This window comes from Condylura cristata, unplaced genomic scaffold (genome assembly GCF_000260355.1).
Source record: "Condylura cristata isolate star-nosed mole 26May11 unplaced genomic scaffold, ConCri1.0 scaffold00008, whole genome shotgun sequence".
Taxonomy (NCBI): domain Eukaryota; kingdom Metazoa; phylum Chordata; class Mammalia; order Eulipotyphla; family Talpidae; genus Condylura; species Condylura cristata.
In genome coordinates this window covers 31769950-31792913 of record NW_004567109.1, presented here as the reverse complement: position 1 = coordinate 31792913, position 22964 = coordinate 31769950, and the positions used below count along the sequence as shown (strand labels likewise).

General features: G+C 36.6%; 1 protein-coding gene across 1 annotated transcript in view; it reads left to right on the top strand.

The window, feature by feature from the left end:
* LOC101636204 (chromosome unknown open reading frame, human C1orf168) overlaps positions 1-21254 on the top strand; it is a 71753-nt gene extending 50499 nt beyond the window's left edge. The window contains exons 9-20 of the mRNA XM_012722189.1: positions 839-986; positions 4227-4341; positions 4445-4485; positions 7808-7865; positions 9276-9374; positions 9679-9710; positions 10703-10763; positions 13449-13535; positions 15650-15743; positions 19114-19270; positions 19373-19406; positions 21175-21254. Of these exons, the coding sequence (XP_012577643.1) occupies positions 839-986; positions 4227-4341; positions 4445-4485; positions 7808-7865; positions 9276-9374; positions 9679-9710; positions 10703-10763; positions 13449-13535; positions 15650-15743; positions 19114-19270; positions 19373-19406; positions 21175-21196 (948 nt within the window). The 3' untranslated portion in view covers positions 21197-21254. The remainder of the gene's footprint in view (positions 1-838; positions 987-4226; positions 4342-4444; positions 4486-7807; positions 7866-9275; positions 9375-9678; positions 9711-10702; positions 10764-13448; positions 13536-15649; positions 15744-19113; positions 19271-19372; positions 19407-21174) is intronic.
* The last annotated feature ends 1710 nt before the right edge of the window (positions 21255-22964 follow it).

Sequence of the window (22964 nt, the reverse complement as noted above, 5' to 3'; positions counted from 1 at the left end):
GAGCATTTGATCTTATTGAGCACAGGATCAAATTGGAATCTTATAAAACATTGGATTAACTGACCATAACAGTATTGCTGTTATCACCCTAAATGTTACGTGATTACATGATCTAGACCTTAGACTAACAATCACAACATTCACACCAGTTCCATGATAGCATGAGGTTGACATAAACACTACACTTTCCCAGCCAGCAGCTTCCAAATACCCATACCTTTGTTGAATCTGAGTTTTGAGCTGAATACTTTATCGTATCCATCTTTTATAGTTAAAAGTAGTTTAGTAAAACCTTTCAAGATCTTCCCAAACCCATCTTCCTGCACACAGAAACTCCCACACCGTTTCCATCTCAGGAATACTGCTATACTAACACTTGCCCCACTGCACCTTAATTGTATGCACTGTATCGCCATGCCAGTGTGTAAAGGACCATGTTCACTGCATCTCTCTCTAGGGCTTAACATGTTCTGTTTTGACAAATGCTGGGGAGGAGAGACATATAAGTGAAAAATTTTGAGTGGAAAGATGAAATGTAAGGCAAAAGGTCGATTCCTGCCTTGGTAGATTATGAGCTGTGAGGCCACCGACCATCTATAAGCCTTTCTAAACTTTTTTATCAAAAGAACCAATGGCATTTTTCTAATTGAAAAAAAACAATGCCCTGTCATCCTCCTGGAGGCTGCCTCTGTGCCAGCTATGTACTGGTCATTCACAGGTGAACAAGGTGTTAGTTTTCTCATGGAACTTAAATAAAACTGCTACCTGTGAGGAATCAACAGCCTGACTAAGCAGAGAACAGGTAAGACAAAGTCCCCTCCCTCCTCCACGTCTTTAGATGGGTGCCTGTGAAGGGACACCGCAAGCAGTCCAGATGACAGAAGGCCACATGAGAAAGATGAGCATGCTGCATGGGAAGCAAGAAGGCAGCCACACAAAGACCTGTCCCCAGGACCCAAAGCTGCCAGGGCATGCTGAGGGGCAATGTAAGTTCACTTCTCCCTAGTTCTTGTCCCCATCACCAAATTACTTTAAAGCTGTTTATGGCTGGTATTTTATTCAGTTATTGAATATTATATGCTAATTAACTTGCCCTAGTGTGGCAGCTGTATGGACTTAGAAGCAGAAGATCTGAGTTGAAATGTCAACTGTCACAATTGCTAGCTTTCTGGTAAGTAACTTCATATTCTTGCAGCTCACGTTCTCATTTATGAAAAAGGATCTTAATACAGGTTTCACTTGGGTTTTGTAAGTTGCATAATAGGCACTGAGGACATTTTTTTTTCTTTCTTTTCATTTTTATAGTTTCTGTTGCTTTCTGCAGACCCAGTGATTGACACACTGATGATACAGTATGGTGTCATTACTTGGCTGGATTAAGGTTGCTTTTTTACCTTCACAGTATAAAGACTCTTAACTCCAAGTAACAGTCACTGAGTACTATTAAGAAAAAAAAAAAAGACCAACCTAGCAGAGACAGAAGAGACAGGGTCCAGGTATGGAAACAATGACCATAAGTATTCAATGTTCCTTTTTCCATTCCTGGACTTGGCTTCATTTCAGATGCATTCTATTTTTATAGAGGCAAGAGGCTATTTAGCATAACAGGCTTATACCTTATTCGCTTAGAAATCCTGGGGGAAACTAAGAAAATGTTAGGTTCTCAACAGGTTCAAGAGAAGGCCCAGGTCTGGACTGGCTCTGGCTGAGCTGCATGCCATTCCTATGCTGGTCATCATGAATGGGGATGTGAGCTCTGCGAGACCCAGTCTGCATCAGACCCTCCCTGGGAACTGGCAGTCAGTCACACCAAAGCTATGTGACAACTGGTTGAAGGCTTTCCCAAGAGAATAAAAGGACTTTATGAGATTGAGGATGGCAGTAGACACTGAATACACAAAGCAGATGTCCATTTCAACTTAAGCCCAGCAAGCCACTGACACTGCCATGTATTAGAGTTAGGAAATAATTCATCACTATTAGATGGACTCAAGGCCCTTTAACACTGCCTCCCGTCTTGCTAGGCCTTTCCTTAAATTGCCTCTTTAATCTTTGCTTTAGTCTGTCATGTGCCTAAGTGCCCCTATAATTGTGGTGAGATCTCTTTCTCTAGAATACCTACCCCCATTCTCTACCTATTGCTATCCATTTCATCCTTCCAACATCTGTTCATAAGTCACTATTTCAGATATTGTCCCTCTCTCAGTTTCTCCTTTTCCAGAATCTCCAGAGATCGTAATTCTGCCTTTGTCTTTGTTACCATAACAGTTAAAAAGCAACCAAATCATCGTGTATCCATATTATGCTTTAGTCAAACATTTCTGGGACCTAGGAGCAGTATATACTTACCTTGTAACCTTCAAAAAATTACTTACTTTCACACTCAAATGCAGATACTATTACTTAATTCCCAGAGCTGTATAACGTGTCTGGTTCATGTGCTGACTGTTCTAAGTTTTCTTGCCTAATCAGTTGTCTGTGACTACACAGGTATCTGTTTTCTCCTTTTCCTAATAAACCTGCCCTTCTAAAAAGTAAAAAAACAAAAACAAAAACAAAAAAGCTTATCAAGGTCACAAGGAGCATCCACATATCTTTAGTTACCAAGAACCATGGAAAGGTAGTCAGTACCAAAGTGACCTTTACCCTGAGGGATTAAAAGGTTTACACACAAGAACATAATAAAAAATGATCAGTCCTGGCTATTGACTTGGAAGAAGAATGTAGAAGGATCACATCTCTTAGATGTCTATTCCAATAATTTTAAGTATAGGGTACTGGTAGCTTGAAGGAGAATATCAAGGTACAGTTAAGATGTCTGGGTTCAGGATATAATCTGAAAGGAGAGCTGACAGGTTGCTGTGCATTAGAGATGGGATGTGAGATAGAAAGGAGTCAATGATATCTTCAATTTTTTGGACTTAAGCAAATGAAAGGATGGGACTGCCACTTTTATTGAGAGGAGATAGGCTTCAGGAAGAGAAAATATGCAGGGAGAAATTGAGTATGGTGTGGAATGCAAAATATTTAGACAACCCAATGGAAATGTGTGAACTCTGAGAATCTAAAACTTGAGAGGATGTCCACTTAGAAGTATTCTGTGCAGCCAGAGAGGTGAGCCACATGGTGTGACAGACCTCTCCTGACTCTCCCACTGCTCCCCTCAGCAGTGTATCTCAGTCGATCTACCTGTTCTGCTTCCCACTCTGTCTCTGGTGAATCCTCTCACCCCCACACCTCTGGCTTGTACCCCAGTTCTTATATGCATAAATAAATAAAGCTTTAAAAATTATGTAAGTATTCTGAGCTTTTAAAATGAAGTTTTAAACTACTTTTATCTCAGCCAAAAGGAAAGATTCAGAAAGACAAAAACAAAAAACTGAAGTAAGAATTAAGCAACTTTGTGTTCAGCATCTTAATTTTGTGTTGGAAACTTATGCTTCTGACATACATTGGGAAATCTAAAGCCTATATGCTAATAAACCCTGCTGCTTTGTTCATTTATTAGGCACAACTCAATTTGTTCATTGTTTATTTCTCAGATGTATTACTGCTTACTTCTGATTAATAGTTCGTGTCTGAAAATGGTTCTGAATCATCTATGATAAAAGAAAAAAGATGGCAAAGAGAAGAGTATAGCTCTAGAAGAAACCAGTCTTTACCTATCTGCTTCAAACAGGCTAGCTACTTGTATGAACAAGCCCTATGCATTTCAAATACAACATGCTATCTATACTGGCTAATTCTAATAGTAATGACTCATAAGTGCTGACATGCACTCAGTTAACTTGTCTAAGAAATTTTACTTTAAGGGAAAAAAATACACAGAAGTTGGTAAGGTGATCTAGCTGTTGAGAGGAGGGTGGACTGGACAAGCTCCCACTGCATGTAGAGAAGGTGATCTAGTTGTATATTGGAGGACTTCACCATCTGGGGCCAGAGATTAGAGGTAGAACCAGAAAAGGAGTTGTTACTGGTTTACTAGTAACCAGAACCCTTCACAGAAATGTAAAGCTATATTATTATCCCAACCTCAGGCATCATAACTGTGGCTCTGCAATATGAATTGGTTTGCCAAAGGATCATACTCACCAAGAGGAGAATACAGCTTTAGCATATTTAATATAATTTCTCCTGGTTTTGCCACCATTACCAGTGTTGTTTCAATGCGTTTACGACAGCAGTTGATGAGACTTTGTCTGAGGTGTACTCCCTTTCCCCTATAGGTGGCTACGTGGAGGCCTTAGAAGTGACCAGTGAAACCTTGGACCAAGGGGTCTTTAAGTGCAGTTCCATCTCCGAGGAGATGTATGATGACGTGGAGTACCCTGGGAGAGAAGGGTATGTACACTACAGCCTTAAGTGGTGCGGTGAGATTTTAAGCACATATGACATGACTTTCAAGTTATGACAAGTTAATGGTCTTTGTGTCTTTTCTCCCCAGAACAAAGTCAGACTTACCTAATTCATTTGCCTCAGATAATGGTACGTATGGTTGGCAATTTCTGAAACTGCCAGGAACTACTGAGTGCTTCTATGACTGATTAGCTATAGAGTAACTCTATGTTATAATGTTTAGTATTAAAAATGTACACGTTTAAGAATGTTAATTGTGTGGGTTGATGGTAAGGTAAGAAAAGTGCGCCAAGTATGTGCTAATAAATGCATTTAATATCATGAAGAGTAAAGATGTTGATAATGGCCTTCTTGTGGCACAAAAGCAACTTTACTACAAAACTGCTTCTTTCCAGTTCAAACAGTGGAGGTTTGATTATAGGAATGCTTTTACTTCTTCTTACACTATGTTCAACCTTCCCCATTGACATCCATCGTACCAACCTCCTTTTCTCTTCCCTGACTGGTCAACCTCCCCCTGCATGTACAAAGAACATTCTTCTTCCTGGAATGTTCTGCCTTTGTTGTGCCCCTTTGCCTAGTGACTCTTAATCTTTCTTATGATCTCAGCCAATCATTGTTCTCCCAAGGAATAGTCTCCTTGGGGTACAATCCATACTGCAATGGCCCCCTTTTTATTGGACTTGTCACAATTTTAATTTTATATTTAATTGATAATTAGTAACTATCTTTCCTCCTAACCCAAATGGGGAAAATAAGTAAAACTACCATTATTTGCAGATGATAATATTTAGAGAGAACACTAAAAAATCCACAGAAAAACTAGTTTAAAAAATAACTATTTAGTAGGCTACAAAAGCAATACCCAATTATCAATAGCCTTACGTTATGCAAACAGTCTGAAGGGGAAGAAATTAAGAAAAACATCCCATTTACAATAATACCCCCAAAATTAAATACCGTGGAATAAGCCTAACAAAGGCAGTGAAAGACCTATACAAGGAAAATTGCAAAACACATTAATAAAAATGGCATTCTTCAAAGAAATGAAACAAATATTGTTAAAGGTCATATGGGATTACAAGAAACCCCTAATAGCCAAAAATCTCTGGACTAAAAGGGGAAAGAACAGAGGTGTTATACTCCCAAACATCAGACGTACCAAAAAGTGATAACAGAAACAGCCTGGGGTCCTCCCTGGTGGTGCAAGGGGTTAGGACGCAGCACTGCAAGTGAGCCGCAGCCGCTTCAGTAAGAGTTCGAACCCCGCCCCGGAGATGACCACCTGGTGCTGCAGACCCTTCCGGACCCGCCTGCTACTGCCCTCAGCAGTGTACTTTATCGATCTGCCTGTTCTGCTCCCCACTCTGTTGCTGGTGAATTCTCTCACTGCCCTTGTGCCTCTGGTCTGTATTCCAGTTCTGTACAAATAAATAAATCAAGAGGAAAAAAACATCCTGGAACAAAACACACACATACCAACAGGATCAAATTGAAAGCCCATAAGTAAAACCACACATATGGTCAACTAATGTAGGACAAAAGAGCAAAGAATGTACACTGGAGCAAGTTAATCCTCTTCAGTAAATGGTGCTGGGAAAAATGGACTGTCGCATGCAGAAGAATAAAGCTATTCTAGTATCTCACACCATACACAAATTAAACTCAAAATGAATGAAGATTTGAATGTAAAACCTGAAACCATAAAATATATAGGGAAAAACATAGACAAACACTTCATGACATAAACCTCAGAAATGTCTGAGGACTCGTCCCCAGAAATAAGGTAAATAAAGGAAAAGCAACAGCTGGGACTGCATCAAACTACATCAAACTAAACAGCTTCTGTACAGCAAAAGAGGTAATAACCAAATGACCAGACACTGGGTGAAGAAAGTATCCACACACCATACAACTAATAAGGGGCTGATAAGATCCTACAAAGAGTTTACACAACTCAACAAACAGCCCAATCCAAAAAAAAGGACAAATGGGCATAAGAGCTAAAAAGACTTTCCAAAGAAGAAATGAACCACCACAATTAATTACTACCTCACACCTGTGAGAATGGCCCATATTTAAAAATAAATAAATGCAGGTAAGGATGTGTAAAAAAGGGACCCTCTTAAATTGCTGGTAGGAATGTAAACTAATCCAGTCACTATGGAAAGATGTCTGGAGATTCCTCAAAACACTAAAAATGCTTCTACCATGTGATCCAGTGATTCCACTCCTAGAAATTCACCCACAGGACATAAAACACTAACTCAAGGGAAACCTGCACTCCTATGTTTGTTGTAGCACTATTTACAATAGTCAAACTATGGAAACAACTTAAGTGCCCCAAAAGAGATGAACAGATCAAGAAGATGTGGCATATATACACAATGGAATACTACTCTGTGATGAAAAATGATAAACCCATGCCATTTGCAGCAATCAGGGTGGAACTAGAAGGTATTATGCTAAGTAAAATAAATCAGAAGGAAAATAAATATATAGTTTCACTTACATGGGGAATACAGAGAAACCAGACTCAGGAAAAAGACAAAACTGCATACAGCAGGGGAAAGGGAGGGGAAAAAAAGGAGGCAAGAGCACAAGAAACTGTGGTAGTGGATCACAAGTGCTATATAGCACTAGGGTAACTATGGGTACTACACTTGAAAGAAATCAAATACTGTACAAAAATTAACAATAATGTAGGAAATAACTCAGTAAGAAGAAACTATCTTCCCTCCTAGATGTTCACCTTCTATAACCTTAACATTTTCACTAGTCCCTAGGATAACGTCAGGAATATACTAAGATATGACAAAATGTTGAACAAATGGATGAAAAAATAATGAAGAATGGCTGTATGCTATTCTAGTTGGAGATATGACCTTAAGGATCATAAAACTGTAGTTTCATTTTAAAGAGGAAATTAAGGACAGAGAAATGACTCTCCTAAGACTAGTGTGAGTCAAGTCTTAAACTTGAAAATCATCCATTGTGAGGGGAGACTCTAAAGTATGTCTGTATATATTAAGCTCATATATTGGGCTAAGCGAGTCATGCTATGAAAGCAAAGATTATTTAAACATAGTCTGTTCTGTCATTTCCCCAGCATCCCACACTATGATTGTTATGTAATAGGTTCTAAAAGTTATGTATTAAATATGCAAAGGGGGTGAGTAGAAGGAAGGAATTTGTTGATTAAACAACTTTGACTAAATCAGATCAAACTTGGAATTAGAATCAAAGCAAGTATTTAATTTATAAGTATATTTATAGGCATTTACACTTTATCATGCTTGTAAAAATGTGCACATGCATCAATAAAATCTACTTAGTAAACAAATGAAAGCTGAAGTACCTAGTACTGAGTAGGGAACAAATCATTTCTGTAATGAAAGAAACTGAAATACTATCACTATAATGAATGAAAAGATTTTTTTTTTAATTTCAGAGGAAAATAGTGGAGAAATGTATGAAGATGTGTACAAAACAAAGAGCAACTACCCAAAGTGAGTTTTTGGCTTCTTAGATTATGGTGTTTCTAGGAAAACCTTAGTTTAAGAAACAACCCCTTTCCACAGGCACCAACACCCACCACCATCTTCAGGGAAGATTTGCAGAGCAGAGATAAACAATTGTAATATACATTGTAATCAACAGTTGTAAGTGTGTACAATCATACTAATTTTAAATCACACTGCTTTCTCTCTAAAAAAAAAAAAAGTGTCTACCTCCAAGAATAGAGGGTGTGGATTTTAGGAATAAGTGAGGAAGCAAAAGTAAATTATCAATTACCAATACAACTTGTTTTAATTCTGTAACTGTTTTTCAGGAAGAAATTAATGATTGTGACTTAACTATGTCTTTGAAAGTACTAAGACCAACTCTGAGATTTAGGTTTATTAGCATTATCAAGAATATTTATTGTGCTCACCTCACAATATATACAAATATTTAATCATTATGTTGTGTACCTGAAATAAAAATGTAACATGTCAGCTATATCTAAAAAAAAAAAAAAAAAACAGTAAGAGATAAACCCTCATTTCTATGCTTTCAGAAGCATAGTTGGCTTCAGGTAAACATGGGTGAAAAATTGCAGTTTCCAATGGAGCTAGAAATCATTACAAAGAAGGAATAATGTTTCTGCCAAACACATTTGTTAGCTGTAAGATTTCCAACACTTTTTGGCAATTTTCCCTAAAAGAATAAGCTTGAAATAAAGTATTAGGGTCTAGCCTTACCAGATCATCTATTGTGTATGTCATATATCGGGTACTACATGTATGCTTACAGTAAAGTTTCTTGAGAGTGTATGAGTTTCCATTCTATGCAAACACTTAAACCGTGTCCTTCTGTGGACACTGTTGTTAATTCTAGGACATTATGAGTTGGAGCTTTCAGAATGAAGCCATCATTTTAACTACAAATCAAAAAGGACTTTGGCTTGGAGCTCTTTTCATTGTTTTGCCTTTCACAGGCTGCTATCATGGGTCTTTTTCCTAACACTGCCTATCTGACATTCACTTTATGTCTTTAAGATATTCAAAGAAAATGTAATTATGAAATGAATTTTAAAAAAAGAATTTGATCAGATGGACATTATCTAAGTTTACTTACTGTGGAAAGGAAAGTGGTAATGGCCAAGGGCAGTTTTGTCACACGAGGCCTGACAACTGGAGGGAAAGGGCAGCTCTGTCATGTGTGATGATGGGTGTATCACTGCCCACTCCAGCAATCCCCTCAAAGTTGTCTGATGTGTGCTACTTCCCCTTAAGGACAGCTTAGAAGGCCGAAAAGGCATTTTCTTGTTCTTCCTGGAGTGTATTTGGGAATGAAATGGAAAACTCCTTTTTCCTACAAAAACCTTCCATTTCAAATTTCCTCTCTAATTTACTTTTCCCCCTACTTCCTCTTAGTTTAGATGGAAAAGAAGCACTTAAAAGACTGCAGAGATTCTTCAAAAAAGAAAAGGATAGACTTAAAATGAAGAAAACCAAGTCAAAAGAAAATGTAAGGTAAAACGTCCCTTTTTAATTTCTCTTCCCAGGAGAGAATTAACAGGGAAGACCTGGTAGTTCACAGCTTGCTTTCTCCGTCCTGTTCTCAGAAACTGAAGCCAAAGGCCCTGGCTATCACTTGTCTCCCTCCTGCCAATGTTTTGAGTGAGCCACACCTACAGATACTAATGAAAAAGTACTGATGCCCACTTTGCAGAAGCATGTCTCAAAAACCGACTCAACAATGTTACCTGAGATATAGCAGCTAATCTTTCTGAACATGACTTTTTTCCTTAACCCATTTGTGCCTTTTGTCTTTCAGGAGTGCATTTTCCATTTCACTGCCTGATTTACGTAAGTGACATTTGCTTATTGCTGGTACAGAACCATTCAGCATTGATATATTCAGAGCAGGAAAAGAGTAGTAGCAATCTCTTTTCTGCATTTCACATTTAATAAAAATTGATACATCAAAATCAAATAGGATATTTTATGGAAAAGTATGTGCCTACTTAAAGATAACAGGTCTCTTTAACATCCCAGAGAAATAGCTGGTATTCTTTTTTAGGGAGGCACTACAACTCACATCACATCTCTAGCAAGCTGGGATTTGTACAATTTCAATTCTCTGAGGTTATGAAGTATGTGCATTTTACATATTTTACATTTTACTGCACAGTCACTTGAAGGATTTGATGTCAGAACACCCTAATTAAAACATAAGAAGCTGAACATGACCACACCACCGTACCTATGCTAACTGAATCAAGGATGGGCCATGGAACTACTGTTTGCCCTACTATAAAAACAACACTGCACACAGCAGCATAGAGCCCAGCACACAGAATGTTCTTAGTACCTATGTGCTCAGTAGGTTGAATCTGATCAAAGTTTTGCTGTTTGTTGGGGCTTATTTATGGGTGCAAGCCATGATGGCTTTCATTCTTATTTGGCTTTCATTCTTATTTGGCAATTCAATTGTATACTATATCCCATGTGTGAGCTTGAATTTAGTAACATGGATATTATACAAAATCTGGTAAAAGCATAGGTGTCCCCAAATTTGGAGAGACAACTAGTAGGAAGATGTGAACCAAATCTAAAAACGTTCCAACAACTCAAGTTTTCTAGAAAATTGCATGAAATCAATTATAATGTATATGTATGTGTTTGAAATGTTGTATCATGTGTTCTTTGATCCTTCCAGCATCAGTATACTATAATCAGATTCTGGTAAAACAGGTGTGGGGATACACCTGGATAATTAGGTTAACTGTCTATAATTTGAAAAGTCGTGGATTATGCAAACTTTACCTAATACTGATCTATTTTGATTTTAATCCTAGAACTTGGGTCTCAGGAAGTTATTATCTACGATGATGTGGGCATACATGAAAAAGTATCAAGGTAAGTCAATTTACTTCCTTTATCATCCCTATTAATATTTAATGTATTTCCTGATGCTTGTTAAATGTGGTCAGAGGACCATCTCTTCAGATCCTAGGAGACTGGATGAAAAAGTTAACCTATGATATACCCCCCACTTAGAAGGGAAAACATAGATGCTCTAAGAGTGAATGCATAGATGCTCTAAGAGTGGTAGGTGAATTAGTAGTTACTGAAGCTTTGAAATCAGTTTATCTTTCAGTACGACACTTGAAATTCCTTTCAGTATAGCAAAGTCTTATTTAAAAACCTCCTGTTTGTATGAGACATTATGAAAGGTAGCATCAACTGACAGAACCTCTGTTTGCAAAGGCTAAATAATTATACACTATCAAAAGAGACACCATAGTTAAACTTGATATGTCTACCTCTCTCCAGCTATCTGTTATCAGTCTTTTCCTTCTCAACTAAATGGATGAAAAGAGAGATTTCCTCCACTTATCTTCAATTCATATTTGCAAGCTCACTGCAGTTGGTCTAGTCATACCAGTGAATTTATTTTCAGTAAGGTCACTAACATCTTCGTTAAATATATAAGATAACTTTAAGTCATTATCTTATGTATAAGTTTGTATCTTTAAGCAGCTTTGTCATCCTTCAAAGAAAAATATATGTGAACTTTCCCTATATCTCCATATAGGGAGTAGTTCTTATTACTCACCTTTTACTGTTGCTCCTAAGTGTGTGTGTGTGTGTGTGTGTGTGTGTGTGTGTGTCTGCACACACACTCAGGTTTTCTAATTCTACCTTCATCTCTTTTAAAAGTGTGTATTTCCACATGGAAAAATGTCCTAAGTGATAGTTCCTGTTTTCCCCCATTGTTCTGCAATGCCATCTGTCGTATTTCAGGTCAAGAACGTGTTAAAATATAGTTGCAGTCACAAAGGCGAGGGATGATTAGAATGTGTTCTAGGGTAGTGAAAAAGGGAGAAGATAGGTAGATTTCTTAATTTGTGAAATATTCTGGTAAAAAATATATTCTCTATTATTCTAGTGTCTACTATAGGCACTGAAGACATACTAGATACACAATAGTTTATGAATAAATAATACCAAATCATTAGCCCTATTAAAGCCTGACCCATTTCTTTTTCTTGTAATAGTATAAATCTTTGGTAATTTGGCCTCAGAGGAGCCGACTACTAAAGGCATTTGTAGCAGATGGGACACTGATGGAAATCTTAGTCCAGTAGAATCTGGACTAAGAGAGAGGAGACAATATTAGAGCTTTTCTAAGTTTGGCTAGCTTTCATGCCAGGTTTGGGTAGTTATTAGATTGGACTAAACAGCACTGAATTAAACTGCTGCTACAAAGAGAAAATCAAGACTACTGCTTTTCTTTTCATTTCCTTTTGTTCATTAGACTAGAGAGTCAGCAAGGGAAGGGAGAGAGGGCAATCCTGAAAACCTCTCTGAACAGTTTCTACACCAAAGCAACCTGTAGCACATACCAACATCCACCTGTGGACCTTAGCTTCCTGACCTGTGAGATGGTATCCACACATCAACATGCCAAATTCATAAAGCTTTCTAACCAGATCTTTAAAAAAGTTAAAATAGATTTTGATCATAATGTTCATATGAATGGTATGGGTACAAAATGGCTTACCTTTTCTGAAAGAATAATTAGGCAATGTACACCCAAAATGCCCATACTACTTACTTAACCCAGTAAATCCACTTCAAGCAATTAGCATTAATGAAAGAAAATTAAGGAAAAAGAAATAAACCTCATACAGTTATGTCTTTAAGGTTATGATTAAAGTTGTTTAAAACAACCCAAATTAGTTATTTTCTCATATACTATCTCTTTTTTCCTTTGCAAAGCTTTATGAACTACTTTAAAGGACTTAGTGAATTCTTAGTGAAAACCAAATTAGGTAACATATGCAAAATATCTAAGATCTGATATGTAGGTACTCAAAAAGTACTAGCTCCTCTCCTCTCCTCTCCTCCCCCATCACTGCCTTCTTTTCTTATTTACTTTTACTTGAGGTAATGTTGGGGTACTCCAATAATACCATCATGGTGCACCCACCCACCACCAACTCAACCATATTTTCCCATCATAAACCATTGTGTTTCCTTCCCTCTTTGTTCTCACTACTCCCCTGCCCCTTCCCTCTGGAGCTTCAGTTTTGTAGTCAGCTATCAATGGTTAGTTTTTTTAGTTTCTTTTTGTCTGACAATTTAGTTACTTTATATTCCACATATTAGTTATAGAAGTATGCATGTCTGCATCCTTTTCTACCTAGACCCACTACTGCTGAATACTAACTGATTTTCTTTCATGGTGAATATTAATATTATTCATGTTTTAGAGGCAAAACCCAAAAGTTGGACAGGAGAGAAGTGTGATCTGAAGCAGGTTCATCTTTTGCTTCTGGTTTCAAACTTGGATGGTTACAGGTTAAGGCCTGAGGACCAAGTACAACCTTGCTATTTGTTTTTGCTGAAAAAAACAGATTTGAGTAGCTGCCACAGAAATGATACGCCACTCAAAATCTGCACTATCTGGCTCTACAAACACCCTCAAAAAATACAATTTTTTAATTCTTTTGTGAAACATAATTGCCTCAAAAGTATTGACGGTCTCACAATTTCAGATCAATCTTAAATCTTTCTCAAAACATTTTTCTCTTTCAGAGATGAAGATAAATTGAGAACATGGAAACCCAAATTTCTGACACCAAAGGAAAAAAAGGAGAGAAAAAGGGCTGTAGAATCAGAAAGGTAGATCCATAGGTGCACTTACATTTCACTTTATTGGCCTTAATTTATACCTTTTACTAGCTGTGTGACTGCAGGCAAATCATTAAATTTGATTTCCAGGTTTCTTATCTACAAAAGGAGAATAACACCTACATCATAGCAGTTGAGTGGATTAAAACAGACAAAGAATATGAAAATGTCAAGTGCTATATAATTTACCTTCATCATCATCATCTCCATGTTTTTGGTAGATAGGGAGCAAGGAAATATTTTAACTCAGTCCTTACCAAATGATGAATACCTTAGTCTTCCTTTAGTCTGTGAAAACTTTAAGATAGAACTTAAATAAAATCCGAACCAGAGCTATCTGCCTTCATTCATGTAAGTCAGCTGCTGGAGGAGTAATAGATTTCGCTATCTCAGATACCTAGTGCTCTGCGCGCTAGCTTTCCCCTCAATCACCAGGACATAGGGCAGAATCTGAGTTACCTTAATAAATGTCTTAGAGAAATCCTTGTCTAAATGGTCACAGAGATGAAAATACTGTGTGGTCTTGTCTGCTCTGGGAACCTATCTAGAAAACTCTACAGGGGAAACCAAAAGTCAGACACCCTTTTCTTTAAGTATTTTAGACTTGATATAAATATAATTTTTCTCAAGTCAGAAAGATTTGCAGTAGACTAGAAAGCATCTTTACATCTAAAACTTCAAACTCCCACACATAGCATAGGAAAACAGAATCTCAAGAAAGGAAATGCCATTCAAATTTTTGACGACTTCCCCCACCAAAAATTTTTTAGTATTTTAATGTTTACATGTAAGTCTTTTTAGGGAACAATTTTCTAGTTTTTTTTTTTTTCTTAAAAGAAATTTACTCACTGGAGTAAATTTAAATGTGAAATTTGAAAATGAGTCATCATTCCTGTATTGTAGATTGATTTCTAATTTGCTCTTTTTCCTTTTAAAATGGTTTCTACTACTATAAGTTATTCCACCAGTGAGTAATCTTTCTATATTTAACACTTAATTATTACTTTATTAATTAAACATAAATTTTCAGGAATGTGGGGAAGGAAATCCCAGGTAAACAGTATGAAAATGACAGTCTACCTTCTAAGATTTTCCATGGAGACTTCGCGTGTCTATGGAGACGTACAGCTGGAGAAGTAGTTTGGAGCCAGGTCATAAAGTGCCCTCTGTGCCATGCTAAGGAATTTAAGTTTGTCTGATAGGCAGAGAAAGATCAAAGTTCTTAAGCAAGAGAACTGATCATTATTACTATGGTCAGTTAAGATTTTTGAGCTCTGACTCTGGAAATAGACATGCAGACAGATTCATGTAAGGAGAGGTGAGAGAAAGATGGCATTTCGGATAAGAAGTGTTCATAGCCTGAAATAAGGCAGTGGCTAGAATATTGAGCAGATCAAAACAGATGTAGGACCCATTCTGAATAAAACTGATGGGACATGCCTGGCCTTTTTATTTCTATCTCTGTATTAATGTGAATTGGCAACAACCCACATGAAAAGCAGTAAAGAGGATGAGGGTGGAGGACTAAGAGTATAATTAGCTTCCACTGTCAACGTATCCACTTTATGTGCTGAAATTTTTGTACGTTTTGTGGTATTTTCTTTATTTTATACTTCTCCAAACTGTATAATTCTCCAAAATTAATCAACAACTAGGACAGCATTTTAACTAAGGCATACAGACCGTGACTCCCCAGTTAGGCTTGAAAACCCTAAGGTATAAGCCACTTATTCACTCTCAACTGGATTCCACTAAATAATCCAAGGATGAGTAGGAATATTTATATTTTTTAATAAGTTAATCATGCTTCTAAATCAGATGTAGAAACATTTAACTTAAATTATTTAACAAACATGACTCGATTCTAAGTCATATTGCTGTCAAAAATTTAAATTGTAGGGGAAAACCTAGGTTTGCCCAATATACTCAAGTGGAAATGTGTATAGTTGGAATTATATGATTTATATTAACTTATAAATCATAACTTTTATTAAAAAAATATGTACACACAAAATTTATATTGAAATATTAGGACTATAGACCTGGAAACTCAGATTTGTAGTATGTAATAGTACATTTAATCCTATTTGCATATTTCTTGACAGTTTATCTCCTACAAATTTCTTCAGACTCAAGAAGCAAAACTTAAAAAAGAACAGACTAGAAAAAGAAGAAAAACTTTTTAGAGAAAAATTTGAGGTATGTTCTTTGAAGGTAAAAGTTAATACTAAAGATAAGGGACCGCTATTTTACACCTTTGCCTCTTTGGGAGAGACATATGATCTTTGACTAGAAAGCTGTGTTTTTTCCTGATGCATTTCTATATTCTAATGCCTTTATGCCTGCTATTCTGACTGAAAAAAAATTTGTTACTTAAGACTGCTCAGATGTTACCCCATTCTTTCCTGATTTCTCCAAAGCTACTCTCTCAGCATGCATATTTTTATGTATGTATATACACACACAAATATACTTATTACATATATAAATATCCTCCATCTGTGATAACACTGATAAACGATAACAGTGTGTTTGTGTGAATTAAACTCTTGAGTTCCCTCTGAAAGGGGAGAATGTCTCATTCAGTCTGCTCCTCAACACAATATAAAACCATACAGGGTTTACTGAATAATGAATGACTAACAAAAACATGAACACAGTTAAACTAAATGAAGCACAATTTGAAATCCCTTAACTTCCCTTATTGTCATGAAGAGTTCATGAAGCATTTCTCTTTAATTATATCTTTACATAATTCCAAAGTTCAAACAAGCTTTCTTTCTGCTTTCATATAATGTCAAAGTGAGAATTTAAGATATAAGTATTGAACATCTCCCACTTGCCAGACACTGTACTGAAAGAAATAAAAATATGCATCCTGCTCACATTTTTGAGACAAGTCACTACTTTGCCTAAAATTTTTCAAAAGGTCCCCACTGCCAAGTGGATAAAGACTAAGCTTCTTAATATAACATGTGAAGTGCTTTGCTTGTCTATATGGTTTTACTTTCTCCCATTCTTCACCTTGCACTTGCTGGCTGGGCAACAATCACCCATAGCTGTGTCTTACTCATTCTCCCTAACACATCTACTTGGTCTTCCCCAATTGTCTGGATTACCATTACTACTGTCTCTGCTAGCTCCTGGTCATTTACCAATGCCCACTTGAAGCACTTCCTCCAGGAAAACTTTGTAAAGAAATTATTCTTCCTCCTTAAACCTGAACAAACCTATAGCTTATTATAGAACATTAACATAATAATTACATATTAATCAATGAGCTCCTAGAAGATAAGGATAAAAAAGTATTAGTTCATATGAGTGTGCAGAGCAAAATGGCCTAACTAGTACCTTGTAAACATCCAGTAATTGTAGTTTTTTTTTTTTTTAAGATTATTTATGCATGCAGAATTGGGTTACAGGCCAGAGAGGTTCAGGGGCAGTGAGAGGATTCACCAGAGACAGAGTGGGGAGCAAAACAGGCAGACTGACAAAGCACACTGCTGAAGGGAGCAGCAAGTGAGACAGTAGAGGTCTGCTGCACCATGTGGATCACCTCGGCAGTGGGGTGGAGGGGTGCGCAGGGTGGGGGATCACACTAAAAGTGAAGTGACTGCAAAGAGCTTGTAGTACTGCACTTTAACCTGCTGTGCCACCAAGGAGGGCCATGGACTGAATTGAAATAGGAACATACAGAAAGCTCTCATAGTAACTAACTTTAGACCAAAGAAGACTAGGGTTACTATATTTAGAAATTGTGGTATGAAATAGTTTATTGAAAACTGGTATTATTTGCTAGCTAGAAAAGCAACATTGCCACAACTGTTGAGAAGACCCTACCTTCCATCTACTGTTTTTCTCCTATTTTTTTGTGACTATCTCCTATTGGTATTAATCCATTCTTCCTTATTACTAGTTAGAGACAGCATTAGGGAAAAAATAAATAATAAAACCTTTGCTATTTCAATTACTAAGCTCAAATCATAAAATAATTGGGTAACTCATTCATGCCAGGCATTGAGGATACAAACATAAACAAAACTGGCTTCAACTTTCATTTATAGAATAATGATTTTTATAAAGAATATATGTAATGCCATTTAAAATGTAAATTATATATGGTGAAAGTCTTTATGCAAGGTAAAGAGAAAAAAGAGTATTTCAGACATAAAAAAGAGCATGAGCAATCACATCAAAATATGAAAGGTATATGATATAGGGCCTCCCTGATAACATAGGGATTAAGTCTCAATGATATCACTGCTGTGAGTCTGATCCCCAGCCAGGGAGATGACCCAATGGCACAGCAGATCTCTCACTGTCTCACCCACTGCTCCCATCTGTAGTGTATTTCAGAAGACCTGCTTGGTTTGTTCCCCATACTCTCTGGTGAATCTTCTCAATGCCCTCCTCAAACATCTGGCCTACACCCCAGTTCATGTATACATAAATAAATAAAAAAAAATTTTAAGGTACAGGATATGTTAGGATTACCATACAACCTGATTCACCTTCACTAAGAATAACAGTATACAAAAAATCCTTGAATTTCAAACTACATGGACCTTATCTTGAAAGTAATGAAGAGTTTTCAGGATTTTATAAAAAGGAAGGTGACCTAATAATCAGATCTGCGTTTTTAAGACTTCACTGTGTATTCACAGTGGACAGTGGCCAGGAAAGAGAAAGATGACCTGCTAGAAAGCTACTGCTTTGTTAAATGAAAGAAAATCTATCTGGTGAATAAATTTCATTTGGCACAGAGTGATCTCATAGCTTGTCATCCAAATTCATCCAAATTCTGGACACCTCTGAGAATGGCTGGAAGTATACCAGATCTTAAGTGTTTATAAATAGAGACATTATCTATAAATAGAAACTGTCCTGAGCAACAAGAAATGTTTGGAAACTAATTTGAGAATGCAGACATCTTAAATGTAAGGTACATATTCTGAAACTACTCTTTTCCTGTTCCACAGATTCCAGTGCATTAGCAGGTGGTGTGTATTTATGTATTTAAATGTTAATGCCAGTTGTTTATCACATGGGGTGGGGGGTTTGGGGGGAACTTGACCTGAGAACCTGAATTTCTCATCAGTTTTTTTAAAAATATGTGTGCTTCTATATACAAGAATATATTGGTCCATTCTTCCTAGAAAGGAAGAATGGAAAAAGAATGCCATCTAGAAATACAAGGTAGATAAATTCATTATAAATTCTAAAGCACTACTAGGTAAAGAGATTGTTCTCAGTCCAACTTCTCATTTCCTGGGTTTCGTGAAACTTAATTACTAGAACAGTAACATGCCACCCACAGAAGTTAAATTATACCCATGTTTTCCAGCATTTTCATCCAACAGATTTTATCCAGTACAAATAGGTAATAAGTATGAAAACACTTTTGAAAATAAAAACTATTAATTATTTTACTATTTCCTTAAATAGTAAAATATTGTACTATTAATATTGTACTATTTTCTATTCCCTCAGGTGTTACATCCTCAGTTGATTCTGTAATAATGAAAAAGAAAACAAAAACTATATTCTGACTAGTAATTTCTCATTTCAGTATGACAAAGAGATTACTGTTATCAATACAGCAGTGGCATGTTCCAATAATTCAAGAAATGGAATATTTGATTTGCCAGTAACTCCTGGAGAAGAACTAGATGTCATTGATATCACTGAAGAAAATCTAGTGATATGTCGCAATTCAAAAGGCAAATGTAAGTACCTGACTTATTCACAAAGTTTCAATCATTGAAATAAATCTCAAAGAATTGTCTCTGTCATTTTCAGACTAGTAATAATGATTTCTTTTTCAATAGATGGCTATGTGCTAATTGAACATCTAGACTTCAAGTAAGTAATCTGATTTTATATTTCAGAAAATAAATTCTAAATACTTTAATCATAAGGAAAAATTAAGTATGCAGTGCCCTTCTCTGTAATTATTGTTACCTGAGTGCACTATCAAATTTTTCTACACAGTATATGTAAATATTGCTTTACAGCTGTTTCTTAAAATTGTATTTTTTGATTTACAATGCTGCATATGATTTAGAGGTATAGGTTACACACAACACCCACCACCAAAGCTCCAATCCTCCACCATAGTCCACTGGGTCTATCCACCTCTCACAGTCTCATTTCTACCATCTGGTTCTAGGGTTTGCTTTGGATTAGTTTTGCCTGTTCTTCTCTTTAGTGTCTTTATATTCCACACTGAATAGAATCATCCAGCCTTCCTTCTTTTGATTTATCTAGCTTATTAGCATAGTCGCCAAGTGAAATTTCAACTTTGTGCCAAAATATGGGACTCTCTGGTTGTAGTGTCCCCTGGCTAACTATTAGATGATAATCTTGAGCAAAACAGGGACTCTGCTGTTGCCAACATCTTAAAGGCAGATAAAAATGTCCCCCAAAGCAAAGAAAGTGAAGGAAAAAAATGAACAGCTGGGATTACATCAAACTAAAAAACTTCTGTACAGCAAAAGAAACATAAACCAAAACAGACACCCTACTGATTGGAAGAAAATTTTCACACACAGAACAACTGATAAGGGATTGAGCACGAAGATCTACAAAGAGCTAACGTGACTCAACAAAAACAAAGCAAACAATCCAGTCAGTAAATGGGCAGAGGATCTAGAGACACTTCTCCAAAGAGGAAATGCAAATGGCAGCAGGTATATGAAAATGTTCCATTTTCACTTGTAATAAGGGAAATGAAAATCAAAACCACAATGAGATACCTGACTCCTGACACCAGCAAGAATGACACCTAACACAAAAACAGGAAACAAATGTTGGCAAGGATGTGGGAGAAAAGGAACTCTCCTACACTGCTGGTGGGAATGCATAGTGCTGGCTCAGCTACTATGGAAAGCAGTGTGAAGGTTCCTGAAACTACAAAGATGGAGTTTCCATATGACCCAGCAATTCCACTCCTAGAAATCAGGAGTGGAACACAGGGACACAAGAACATTAAGTCAAAAAGACACCTGCACCCCTGTTTTTAGTGCAGCACTATTTACAATAGGTAAGATGTGGAAGCAACCCAAATGCCCCCAAATATACTGGATCAAGAAGATGTGAGATATATACACAATAGAAATTTACTCAGCAATGGAAAAAGATAAACTCATACCATTCGCAGCAATATGGATGAAGCTGAAAGGGATTATGTTCCGTGAAACAAGCCAGAGAGAAAAAGAAAAAGACAGTTTCACTTATAGGAAAAAGGAGGGAAACCAAATAAGGGATCAGGAAAAAGAATAATAATAAATCAGGAAACAAAATCAACAAGCAACTATAAATCAAAGACATTCTACAGTGCGGGGCAAGGAGAGAGATCAGAACAGAGGAGCAAAGAGCACAAGGGACTATGGTGATAGTGCACAGGTGAACTGGTGGTGGGCATTTTACAGGGACTACACCTGAAAGAATGCATACATTGTACAAAAAAGGAAAATGATGTAAAACATATATCTAATTTTAAAAAGTAAAAAGGAGCTTAAGAATATCAAGCTGGTGTAAGAAATCCCCAAACTATTTATGGCTTCTTAGGCCTACAGATTTCAAAATGTTTGTAAAGGTTTGTCTTTCTCTCTCTCTCTCTCTCTCTCAGGCATCGAGGTTGGTCTCCATAGGAGGATCAAGATAAAGTCATATGGGCTGTACAAAGGGCTGTGTAAACTTTGTTAGGAACAGAAAAGAAAAAATCCTCCACATTTAGATGTTGGTTTTACTCCTAAATGGCTATCTTTCAGTGTCTATTTTAAGAGCTTTCACTGCTAGCCTAAAAACATGTGAAACTCTGTGCCAGCATTTGAGCATGTGTTTAATGAGCCATGCTTGAGTAAGAAACCTGCCCGTGGCACCTCGTCAGTTGTGCAGATGGTTGGTTTGTATCTAATATTAGCACAAGAGTGTCTGTAATTTCGCAATGTTGTGCCTTTAAATTAGGTGTAATTAAATTATGAAAAGTAAGTGGTATAACCAAAGTGTTTTAAATACTCAAATTATAAGGTATAATCTTAAAATAATGATGACTTGGTCTTTATCATTTCAAGAAATGGTTACATTAGATGCTGTGACACGAAAACATCCCATTGGCTAAAAATTAATCATTAAAGCTGAGTTGTAAATAATACTCTATTTTTTAAGTGACATACACTGCCCATTCACAAAAATGAGCAGCTTCAAATAAATGTTTTTCTTCAGTAATATAAGTTTTGCTTCTTTCTTTTTCCCATGTTCCAAATAGCACTTGTAATAAAGGCCAAACTTAGTGTAGCAGAGTCAAAAGTAGTTGTAGAAAAGGAAAAAGATTTTTAAGATATGAAACATTTTACAAAGTGATGTTAAGTACACAGTATATTTTTTATACAAAACAAACATAGAAAAGCTAGAAAATCAAAGCTCTGTTTAATGACTGAAGAAATTTAGGGCAAATGGAGGGTAGTGTGGGAAGAATTGCATGAGGTAAGTTGTGGGAAGCAGTAGCTTAGAATTATTAAGAAAGGCAATGCAGGTATTTACAGAGAAAATAAGCCACAACAATGTGGGCGATATAGTATAGAAGAGACAAATTTAAGGCAGCTATTGAAATACACAGAACAGGGACCCCATTAAAGGTATCACAGGGTGAGGAAACAAAATGTCCTGGGGACTGATAAAAGGTAGAGATGAGTGAATTAAGGAATGGTTCATTTCTTTTTAGGAGGTGAGATTAAAATTGGAAATATTTCTTTCTGGTTAACTGCACCACCACCACCCCCACCCCCAAATTAAATTACTACTTACTAAGAGTAAGGGCAATTAAGTGACTGTAGCCCTCTCCCACACTCTAAGGTAAAATTATTTAATGGCCATTGCAGAAGACAGGAGTAAGTCTGGCCTGTGGGCAAAGAGATAATTGAAAATGCGTGACTATCGTGAAAGGATCCCTTTCACGTGACAATTCTTATAGAGAATCACTCTTACCACTTCACCAAAACATGAAATAATTAAAATCCTAGATTGGTAGGGAAACTACATTTGAATTGAGATAAGTTTGTCTTGTGCACCAGCCTTTGAGTTCACAGAGTCTCAATTTCCACGTCAGTAAAATAGTACTAATCACACTTTCTACATCAGTAAAATAAGACTAATCACACTCACCTTGTCTGCTCCACAGGTTTACTCTCAGGCTGAAATGCAGTACATATAATAGTGTCTGAACACCTTTACTACAAGATATCAACACAGTGTTATTTTAATATCTGGCCTTTTCTAAACTTGTAAAATGTTAAAAACAAAGTACAAAGTTCAAATTCTAATACTTAAAAGAATGGCTGGGCTATAATGATTACTTAATCATAAATATATTTGTCGGGGACTGAGACCAGGACCTTGCCTCCTATGCACAAAACAACA